This window comes from Giraffa tippelskirchi, chromosome 6 (assembly GCF_054371585.1).
Source record: "Giraffa tippelskirchi isolate mGirTip1 chromosome 6, T2T-mGirTip1v1.2.pri, whole genome shotgun sequence".
Taxonomy (NCBI): Eukaryota; Metazoa; Chordata; class Mammalia; order Artiodactyla; family Giraffidae; genus Giraffa; species Giraffa tippelskirchi.
This window is the reverse complement of record NC_137280.1, coordinates 125307266-125319505: the sequence shown is the minus strand read 5'-3', so window position 1 is coordinate 125319505 and position 12240 is coordinate 125307266. Positions and strand designations below refer to the sequence as shown.

At 38.8% G+C, this 12240-nt stretch overlaps 1 protein-coding gene across 1 annotated transcript; it reads right to left on the bottom strand.

The window, feature by feature from the left end:
• Nucleotides 1–9589: 9589 nt before the first annotated feature.
• Nucleotides 9590–12240, bottom strand: PCDHB5 (protocadherin beta 5). The gene is given in 3 exon segments (XM_081501076.1): nt 9590–11735; nt 11737–12117; nt 12119–12240. Coding segments are annotated over 3 exon segments (2337 nt in total). The 3' UTR covers nt 9590–9901.

Here is a 12240-nt window from a genome sequence, read left to right as displayed (position 1 = left end):
CTTTCTCTTTAAGGATTCTGATACATACTAACACATTTAAGAGTCATTCGCTCAGGTAATATAAACTTCCTATAACCATCTTTTATTCATTGGTAGTGCAGTTTATCTCTGAGGAGCAGTGTAATTTCTGAATCTGAGAAGTATACTATTTAATTGTCCCACCAACACACTATACAAAATGTAAAAGTTGGTTAGCAAGATCAATCTTAAACACTTATTTCTCTAAACTATATGACTAATAAAATGGAATGAACAACATACTTACCGTTGTTCTGTGGTCACACCTGCACAATAAAGGGAACAATTAGGCTATTAGGAAAATTGAGGCCAAGAAATAGGTATTATAGAAGTATCAAATCAAATTATTTATAAGAGGGACCAGGAGTAATCTGGTGTGTGTCATAAGTAAGCATTTTAGGAATCCATTTCATTTTTGTATTGGTAGAAATAGCCATGATTTTATTAGGGTTGTTCATTTTATTGTAACTTTTTGGTCAAATTTCCCTGCTGTGTGTATTAATCAATCAAAGTCCAAATGTATTACCCTGTTATAAGGGCATAATGCAATGTAGAAAACAAACATTCAACAATCACAGATGAAATCATTTTTTCTAATAAATTTATTTATTTTAGTTGGGGGCTAATTACTTTACAATATTGTAGTGGTTTTTTCCATACATTGACATGAATCAGCCATGGGTTTACATGTGTTCCCCATCCTGAACCCCCTTCCCACCTCCCTCCCCATCCCATCCCTCTGGGTCATCTCATTGCCCCAGCCCTGACCATTTGTCTCATGCAGATGAAATCATTTTATAGTTGAAAAGCAACTCTATATACCCAAAAGGATAAAATTAAGATCACTGTCACCAGCCTCCATTGTTCACTTGGTAAATGTTGCTGAAAACAGACTCCCCTGAGGATATGAATAGTGAAATACACTGATAAAGTAAAACCATCAATCAGAAACATCTTGGATGGGTTTAGCTTCTTCTCTGAAACAAAATTATTTGTAGCTTAGTCCTAAATGCTTTCTCCTTTCAGTAGACATTCTGAGTTCTGATTCCAACTGAATGCCATCTCTGGCATCCATAGAGTTCTTTATTCACTCTCTTTGCCTGCAGTCATCCTCAAATACAGCTTGTTAAATTATTTTCATTTTAAAACAGATTTCATTTATTAGTAGTACAGTATGTATAAAAATCAAGTTAGATCATTGAAGTGTCTATGAGAGCACTGGTTGCTATAATAGAAAGAAGGTAATATCTTAATGTAACCCAAAGATATGTCATTTGGGTATGTGAAGAAACTCCCTTTTTGGAAAGTGGATTGCATTAGATTCCTTCAGGAAACTGCTTCTCAGTTGCTTGGATTTGCTAAAGTAGATTTGAATTGACTTTGCCTTTATAAACCCGTCTCACAAGGACTAATTCGTTAAAAAAAATTTTTATTATGGATAAAGTTCAACATATGCAAAGTAAACAGCATAAACTTCAATGTACACATCTCCCAACTTCACAACATTCTGTCTTGTTTCATCTGTACCTTTTCCTCCATTTTATGCCTCCCAGTCAATGTTCAGTTTTGCATAGTTCTTTTCTTAAGGTCATGTTTACACAAATTGAAATGCACCAATCTTAACTGTAGCATTTTTAACAAATGGATCCATCTGTGTAACCCACATCTCTCTCAAGATAAAGAACATTTCTGTGATTCACTGGGAATTGCATTAATTATATCAGTATTTTTCAGGTTAATTTTAATAACTAGATGGGACAATCTTGGTCTCCTCTGGACACGGAAAGCTAAACAATGTAAAAAATCACTATGTGCCAAGTTCTTTTTGATCCTGCATGCTAATTGGAAGTTACCTTTCAAGATTAATTTAGCTGGATTATTACCAGTGAATTGAAATAGTAATTTAACTGATGAAACATTGTCAAGTATGTTAAACTTAATTTTATTTAGTTAACTTATAACCATTGCATTGCTGATTTCCATTTATATGCCACAGGTTTGTCTTTCTTTCATTCTGTTATAAAATTTTAAAAGTCTTCAACTTTATTAAAAATGAAAGACAAAGACTAAACTTCAAGGATGAATTGAAACTCTTGGAAATCTTTCTAAATTTAGTTACATGTAAGGAAAACACAGTATTCAGGGAAAAGATAGAGATGATATATAAGCCAATAATGATATATAAGCCAATAACTTAGGGAAACCTTTCAACTGATGGGATGGGATACATGCTGCAAAAAAGTTTGAAAATATAAACAATTTGATGCTAAACACATTTGAAAACTGAAATCATTGAAAAACGTTTTTTTGCCAGCATTGCTATATATTTGCCAATTTTATTGATTTTATTAAAAAACCAGCTCTTTATTTCCCTTATTTTTGCTTTGAATTTCATTTATTTTTTAATATATATATATTCCTCCTGCTTGCTGTGGGTTTATTTTCCCCTTCTTTTCCTTCATGCTTGAGGTAGGAGCTTAGATGATTGAGACTTTTCCTCTTTTCTAATATATGCATTTTGTGCTATACAATTCCCTCTCTGCACCACTTTAACTATGTCTTGTAAATTTTTATATGTTCACTTCAATATATTTGAAAAATTTCCCTTGTGACTTTGTCATCAACCCATGGATTAATTAGAAGTGTATTGTTTAGTCTCCAAGTGTTTGAAGATTTTCCTGTTATTTTACTGTTATTTTTAGTTTGATTCCATTGTAGTTGGAGAACCCATGCTGTATTTCAGTTTTAAAAACTGGTTGAAGTTTGTATTAGGCTTATTTATGTGGTCTGTGTTGTATATGATCTCTGAGCATTTGAAAAGAATGTGTATTCTGGAATTGTTGGGTGTTCTATAAATATGTTGGTTGTTGGTTGAGTTCTTCTGTATTCTTGTTGATTTTCTGTCTAGTTGTTCCATGAGTTGAAATAGGGTTCAGAGATGGTGTTTAAATCTCCAACTTTAATTGTGGATCTATTTCTCCTTTCAGTTCTGTCAGTTTTTGCTTAACATATTATTCATCTGTGTTGTTTGGTATGTATATATTTAGGATTGTCTTTATCACTATATAATGTTCTACTCTCTGGTCATTTTTCTTGCATATTTTTCTTTTTACTTTCAATCTGCCTGTGTCATTATATCTGGAGTAAAGTTTCCTATAGCTAGCACATGGTTGGTCCATTTTTGAAAACCCATTCTGGTCATCTGTTTTAACTGGTGTGTTCAAAACATTTACATTTAATGTAATTACTGATATATTAAAGCTTAAGTCTATAGTTTTTTTTTTGTTTTCTATTTGTCTGTCTTTTCTGTCTCCATTTTAGTTTTCCTGCCTTCCTGTGGGTTATTAGAACAGTTTTTAGAGTTCTACTTTATCTATAGTGGATTTTAGTGTATCCTTTTGTGTAGCTTTTATAGTAGTTGGCCCACACATAACTTGTCAGGGTTTGAAGTGAAATGAAGTCGCTCAGTTGTGTCCGACTTTTTGTGACCCCATGGACTGTAGCCTACCAGGCTCCTCTGTCCATGGGATTTTCCAGGCAAAAATACTGGAGTGGGTTGCCATTTCCTTCAGGGTTTACTGGTTGTCATTTTACATACATATGCAAGGGTGGAAAACTTAAGAACCGTTACATACATTTACCATTCCCCATTTATAATATAATTGTCTTAAATATTTCCTGTATAGAAATTTTGAACATAGACAGTATTATAATTTTGGATTCAACCATCAAACATAATTTAGAAAACTAAATTCTAAGGAGAAGGAAAGTCTATGGTGTTTACCCATATTTTTGTTTACCGTGTTTGTTCTTCTTTCCTGATGTTCCAAGATTCCTTTTATTATTGATTCCTTTCTGTTTGGAGAGCTCCCTTTAGCCATTTTTAAAAGAGTAGGCCTTATGGCAACAAATTTTCTTCCAGGACGGTATTTTCACAGCATGTAGAATTCTGGGTTAATTGTTCATCACTTGGAAAATACTGTGCCATTTTCTTCTGACTTCCATGGTTTCTGATGAGAAATCTACTCTCATTTAGATTGTCGTTGCTCTGTGTTTAATGTGTCATTTATCTGTCACTGCTTTTCAGACTTTTCCCTTCTCTTCAGTTTTCAGAAATTTGACTATATCTTTTCAGGTGAATTTTTTTGTTTATCTTGTTTTGGATTTGTTTGGCTTCCTAAATCTCTCGATCTCTATCTTTTGCCAAATTTGGAAGGTCTTCTCTCCTTCTGAGATTCCAATGACACAAATGTTAGATCTCTTGTTATTGTCCAACAGGTCTCTGAGGCTCTGTTAATTTTTTAGTCTGTTTTCTCTCTTTTGCTCAAATTGGGTAAAAGCTATTGTATCTTCTAGTTCACTGACTCTTTGTCTTCCTGTTGTTAAGCCTGTCCACTGAGTTATTCAATAATTGTATTTTTAATCTCTAAAATTTTCATTGGTAGTTCTTTATATCTTTTATTTCCTTGTTACAACTTTACATTTCTTTTCAGAGAATATTTTTTCTTTTATTTCAAGCATGCTTAATATTGCTTATTGAGGCATCTTTCATCGTCCACTTAAAAATCTTTGTCAGATATCTCCAACATCTCTTTCATCTCAGTGTTGGCATCTTTTAATAGTCTATTTTATTCAGTTTGATATCATTCCAGTTCTTGCTATGACCCGGGTAGCACCTTCCTAGATGTGCCTGTACCCAAAAGGAACTCTTGCCCAAGTGCATGAAGAGATATATTCAAGAATGCTTATATCAGTATTGTTATGATAGCCAAATTCTTGGAGCAACCCAAAAATCTACAATAAAATGAATTTAAAGGTGAGGGTGTATTTATATAATGGGATACTGTAGAGCGGTGTAAATGAATGAAGTGCATTTAACACTGATGAGTTCAATACCATAATGACTGAGAAAAGCAAGCCCACAGGTGTCCATAATATATCAATCCATTTATATCAATTGCAAAGACAGACAAGATCAAACAATGTATTATTTAGCAATATATGCATATTCCAATATATGCATTTCCAATACAACTACAAAGAATAACAAGTAATTAATAAAAATTCAGGATTGTGGTTGATTTTAATCCAAGTGGAGGATGTTATGGTAGAGGCACACAAGTCTTGGGATTGTTCTAATTCTTAAGTAGATGATGAACATTTTATTATTTTTAAATTGCACATATACATTGTGTACACTTTTTGGAATGTTTAACAGATTTCAAAATTTAAAAAGTAAAGACAAAAAAGCGATGTCTTTAGGGTCAGGCTAACTGGCGTCAAATCTTGATTCCACTACTTATTAGCTAGGTAGCCTTGGGCAAGTTACTTTAACTCTGTCAGTTTGTTCATCTCTAAACTTGGCTTACCAATTGTACCATTATTTAAACAAGTAAATGAGATATGTGTACAGAATTTAGAAAACAGTAAAGTACATAGAAAGTATGTAATATGAAAAATATATAACATATAATTTTAATAATTATTAGCCTTCCTCTGCACAGAGTCAGACACGACTGAAGAGACTTAGCAGCAGCAGCAGTCTTCCTCCAAATCTTCTTTCAAAAACATTAAGCCTCATTTCTTTTTTTTTTTTTTTTTTTTTACAATTTTTTTTTTTTTTTTTATAAATTTATTTATTTTACTTGGGGGCTAATTACTTTACAATATTGTAATAGTTTTTGCCATACATTGACAAGAATCAGCCATGGGTTTACATGTGTTCCCCTTCCCGAACCCCCCACCCACCTCCCTCCCCCTCCCATCCCTCTGGATCATCCCACTGCCCCGGCCCCGAGCCCTTGTCACATGCATCGAACATGGAATGGTGCTCTGTTTCACATATGACAATACACATGTCTCAATGCCATTCTCCCAGAACGTCCCACCCTCACCTTCTCCCTCAGAGTCCATAAAATTGTTCCATGCATCTGTGTCTCTCATTCTGTCCCGCATATAGGGTTATCGTTACCATCTTTCAGATTCCATATATATGCATTAGTATACTGTATTGTTGTTTTTCTTTCTGGCTTACTTCACTCTGTATAATGGGCTCCAGTTTCATCCATCTCAGTAGAACCGGTTCAAATGTATTTTTTTTTAATGGCTAAGCCTCATTTCTTAAGAAATAAAAAGGAATTTTTTTGGAGAACACTAGAATATTTTAGTGAAGACTTTAGAAATCCCAGCATAAAATTTCTGTATCCTAACACTTACAGGGCCACATCCGGAAAAGAATTCTTTGCCCATTCATCACAATGCTCCTTAAAGTCTGATATTTTGTAAACCTGGCTCTGCACTGCCTCACATGGAGCACCTTGTCAGAAAATCCACTCAGGACAGAAACTTGGGTGCAGACTACCTTATCACATAAAAGCTGATAAGACCAGCAAAACAGCAATTGCTACACACCAGATATTCAATTCTTTTTCTTACATATGAACACATCTCTTACCAGACTTATGAAAACCAAAAATTACACAGAAACACACAAAAAAGAAATGGGAACTCCAGGAAACAGATCATTTAGGAAATAAAACGAACTTTGAAAATTGCAAGTGCTACTATGGAAAAGACAAATTCAGATAATAAGAAAACACCTAGGGATTTAAATACTCCATTAAAATTGAAAATTTAATAAAAATATTCAAGGTGACTGAAAGATGTTATATAAGGATATAGAGGGAAAACCAAAGATATATAGGAGAAATATAAAAAACATAGAGAAATGATTTAAATTGTGCAATATCCAACAAGCTCAAGCCTCAGAAAAAATAAGCTAGGAATACAACTATTAAGGAAATAATACTAGAGATAAAATAATCTGAGATATGACAAGGCATGAATTGTTAGAATGTATATTGAATGTATATGTATGCAATGAAGCAGAAGCGAAAACTGCATTTTCAGACATGCAGAGATACAGAAAGTCTGTATTTGTGCACCTTCTCTTAAAAAGCCACTTGAGGGTATATACTGTAGCAAAGAGATGGAATTTTAAAAAAAAGGAAAGGAGATTTCCTTGAACCCTACCCCAAATCACCTAACATAAGCCCAGATCCTAGCTCCTTGGTAGGGTGCTATTATGTGCATTGATCAGTGGTTCTCCATGGTGTGCAGTCTCCCTCATTATAAGTCAGTAAACCCAACTTTGTCCCGATATAATGTGTTCCTGGTGATCTTTAGCTGCAGAGCACTCATAATTTATATGATCATTAAAGATAAATTTTTGATATTGCTTTTCAGGTTTTAAAACATCTATAAACAAAACAAGGAACTCTTAACTATAGTCAAAGAGTAAAAATTACCATTAATCCTGACTATATAGAAGTAAAAACTCATTTTTGAGAGGTTTCAAAGTGTAAGGGAGAAACAAAGGAAAAATAAGAATTAGTTTCTTTCATACAAGAAATAATAAACAGTTGTTAGTGGAATAATAAGTGGAGGTTTCAGTTTGAACAGAGAAAATAATGAGATAACTGTATGGATGAGGGAAATTTAAAGTGTATAGGATACCAACAACAATAGAGTGAAATTGAAGTTTATGAAAAAGTTACAAGCATATTCTTTACTGAGAAGAAAGTATTTAAAAAGCTAGAACATAAAGGTTTAAAAGTGCTTTCCAGAGGGATAAAATAAAAAACAGATAATACCAGATGTTGGCAAGAATGTTGAGGAACTGGTACATCCATATGCTGCTGATAGCAGTCAGTGTAAACGGGTACAACCACTTTGAAAAACTATTTGGAAATATCTACTAAAAGTGGATGTGCACTTACTGAATGAGCAGCAATTCCACCCTAGGTATATACAGAACAGAAATGCATATACATGTTTGTTGAAGGATATGTATGAGAATGTTTATAGCAGTATTATTCAAACAGCTAAACCTTACACCAACCCAAATATCCACATATAGTTCAGTTCAGTTCAGTCACTCAGTCGTGTCCGACTCTTTGCAACCCCATGAATCACAGCACGCCAGGCCTCCCTGTCCATCACCAACTCTCGGAGTTTACCCAAACCCATGTCTGTCGAGTTAGTGATGCCATCCAACCATCTCATCCTCTTGTCGTCCCCTTCTCCTTCTGCCCCCAATCCTTCCCAGCATTAGGGTCTTTTCCAATGAATCACCTCTTCACATGAGGTGGCCAAAGTATTGGAGTTTCAGCTTCAACATCAGTCCTTCCAATGAACACCCAGGACTGATCTCCTTTAGGATGGACTGGTTGGATCTCCTTGCAGTCCAGGGGGCTCTCAAGAGTCTTCTCCAACACCACAGTTCAAAAGCATCAATTCTTCGGCGCTCAGCTTTCTTCACAGTCCAACTCTCACATCCATACATGACCACTGGAAAAACCATAGCCTTGACTAGACGGACCTTTGTTGCCAAAGTAACGTCTCTGCTTTTTAATATGCTGTCTAGGTTGGTCATAACCTTCCTTCCAAGGAGTAAGTGTCTTTTAATTTTATGGCTGCAATCACCATCAGCAGTGATTTTGGAGCCCAAAAAAATAAAGTCTGACACTGTTTCCACTGTTTCCCCACCTATTTCATATGAAGTGATGGGACCAGATGCCATGATCTTAGTTTTCTGAACGTTGAGCTTTAAGCCAACTTTTTCACTCTCCTCTTTCACTTTCATCAAGAGGCTCTTCAGTTCTTCTTCAATTTCTGCCATAAGGTTGGTGTCATCTGCATATCTGAGGTTATTGATATTTCTCCCAGCAATCTTGATTCGAGCTTGTGCTTCTTCCAGCCCAGCGTTTCTCATGATGTACTCTGTATATAAGTTAAATAAGCAGGGTGACAATATACAGCCTTGACGTACTCCTTTTCCTATTTGGAACCAGTCTGTTGTTCCATGTCCAGTTCTAACTGTTGCTTCTTGACCTGCATACAGGTTTCTCAAGAGACAGATCAGATGGTCTGGTATTCCCATCTATTTCAGAATTTTCCACAGTTTCTTGTGATCCACACAGTCAAAGGCTTTGGCATAGTAGGATGGGTTATAAATTGTGAAATATTCACAGTGGAATAATATACAGTAACAAGAATGAAGAACTAAAATTAAAAACAGTATTATGGATAAATGTCATAAACATATTGCTGAGTTAAAGACACCAGATGCAAAACAGTTCACACTCTACTATTTCATTTATATAAATTCAAAACAGGCAAAACAGCTATAGCATTGGGTATTGAGTTATCTGTTATGTTTGAACTGGCATTGATTTTAAGGGGTAATTTGTGTGGCACTTGGGATGCTAATAATGTTTCATTTCTTCAAGATGCTGATATCAAGTATGTTCATTTTCTGAAAATACAGTGAGCTGTATTAAGGATTTGTCCATTTTTCTGTATGTAATAATTCCATGAAAATATTCATTAAAAATTATTTTCCAGTAGAATGACAGCAAGGGAGTGTAAACAGAAGAATGTTGGTTTTCAACATGCTTTCTTATATATTTATATGCATATATTCCTTTGAAAACAAAATAAGTATTATGTAAACATTACAAATTTTTGTTATTTAGCATCAAATAAACTTTTAGAGTGTGACGAAGCAGAGTGAATGTAGAGAAAACAATATTTTATTGTTGCAAAAATTACCAAAAGAGAGCAAAAATTTCAGGAAAATCAACAGCATGCAAGGATTTGGAATGGCATGCTAAAACAAAAACAGTAAGAATCGAACTGAGTTTTCCAAAATTGGACAAGTTCATTGTAAAAGGGATATCAATGCTATACCTGAATGTGGGATTTTTCTCCATGAGGTTCTCAAATTTTGCATCTGGGAAATTACAGATACATGACAAATACCTTGCATCATGATGAGAGCCCTAATTGAATCCAAAGCTATTCTAAAAGTTGGCATTTTCCTCTATTCAACAGCGCCCTGGGGCGGGAGGTTGGGGAGAATCGGCTTTAAGAATTTAAACTCATTTAATCCCCAGCATCCGGTCAAGCAGACCTCGTACTGGTAGCACTGGGACAGGGTCCCCGTGCCGTTGACGTCCTCCAGGTGGCCCGGGAAGTGGCTCTCGACCACCGGGCAGCGACCCGCCGAGGCCGCCCCGCCCCTCCTGCACAGCCGCACCGTCGCGAACACCAGCACCGAGAACAGGAAGAGCAACGATGCAAACGTCAAGGCCACCACCAGGTAGACGGTGAGCGGGTCGGCCGGCGCCGCGGCCGCCGCTTCCGCTTCCGGGGCCGGCAGGTAGGGCTGCGAGAAGCCGTCCACCAGCAGCACGTGCAGCGTAACGCTGGCCGACAGCGGCGGCTCGCCGTTGTCCTTGACCAGCACCACCAGCCGCTGCTTGGGCGCGTCGCGCTCTCTCAGCAGCCGCGCCGTGCGCACCTCGCCGTTGTGCGCCCACACGCCGAACAGCCCGGGCTCCGTGGCCTTGAGCAGCTGGTACGACAGCCAGGCGTTCTGGCCCGCGTCGCCGTCCACCGCCACCACCTTGGTCACCAGGTAGCCCGGCTCGGCCGCCCTGGGCACCAGCTCGGTGCAGGGCGCCGAGGCGTTCTGCAGCGGGTAGAGCACGAAGGGCGCGTTGTCGTTGACGTCCGCCACGAGCACGCGCACCAGCGCCTGGCTGCTGAGCGCCGGCGAGCCGCGGTCGGCGGCGCCCACGCGGAACTCGAAGGCCCGCAGGGCTTCGTAGTCCAGGGACGTGAGGGCGAAGAGGTGTCCGTTGTCGGGGTTGATGGACACGAGGGAGGCGAGGGGCACGTGCGGGTCGGGGGGCGGCAGCAGCGAGTAGGTGACCTGGGCGTTGGCGCCCGCGTCTGTGTCTGTGGCGCTGACGCTGCCGATGTGCAGGGCGGGGCTGTTGTTCTCGCGGACCCACAGGGTGTAGGAGGTCTGGGTGAAGGCGGGGGCGTTGTCGTTGACGTCGGACACCAGCACGGTTATGTTGTGCTCGGTTTTCAGTCTGGGGGTTCCCATGTCAGTGACTGTGATGGTGATGTTGTACCCGTCTCTTTCCTCTCTGTCTAGCGGTCTCTCTGTCACCAGAGTGTAAAAGTTTTTGAACGTGGGTTTCAAGAGAAAGGAGAGATCATTCTGAATGGAGGAAACCATCTTACCGTTGTCCCCGGAATCTGAATCAGAAACACTGAAAATGGCCGCCACAGTCTCTGGGGAGTTTTCTGGGATAGAGCTGATGAGTCTCGACTTGGTCAGTTCGGGGGCGTCGTCGTTCACATCCACCACCTCTATAGCTACAGTGCATTTTCCTGAAAGGCCCCCACCGTCTGTGGCTGCAATCTCTACGTTATAAAATCGAGTTGCCTCGAAATCCAATGCCCTTTTCAGACTAATTTCGCCTGTTATTTCGTCTATTACAAATGGTTGAGTAACTTCATCTCCTTGGAATAGGGCATAGGCTACTTTCCCATATGTTCCTGCATCTAAATCTCGGGCAGAGACAGCGACAACTAAGGAGTTTAGGGGGCTGTTCTCTGGAATCTGTACCTCATAGACGGATTGTAAAAACTCTGGAGCATTGTCATTAATGTCCACGACTTCGATGCAGACTGTATTGGTCTCAGACCTGGGCGGAGCCCCACCATCCAGCGCGGTGAGGGTTAAACTGAGCTCAAGCTGCTTCTCCCGATCCAATGCTTTGTCCAGCACCAGCTCTGGGTATTTTCTGCCATCTCCACGATGATGAGTGACAACATGAAAATGGGAGTTGGGGCTGACTGTAGTTTTGAACGGTGTTGCTACCTATGTCAAAGTCCTGAGCTATTTTCAAAGGAAACACAGTCCCTGTCTGGACGCTCTCGGGGATTTTTAGGAGCATTTCTCTCTCTAGGAACTCTGGGGAATGGTCATTTATATCTATGCGATGCAGCTCAGCTTGAATAATCTGCACCGGGTTTTCCAGTAATAGTTGGAAATGCAGTATACAAGGATCTGTCGCCCCGCACAGCACTTCCTGGTCTAGTTTTTTATGCAGCAGCAAATTCCCGGTCCTTAAATCCAGCTGCAAGAGCTGTTTGTTTCCTTTGTAATGGATTCGCGCGCCCCGCGTGGCTAGTTCCCCCACCCTGAGACCCAGGTCTTTTGCCAGGTTGGCCACAAAAACCCACTGTTTCTTCTGGCATGGAATACCTAATTTCTTCAGAGGCAGCCTCCCACAAGAGAAACAATATAGCAGGAAAGAGAACTTGCCTTTTCTGTAGCGTTTTTGCTGGCGCGGTCTCCAT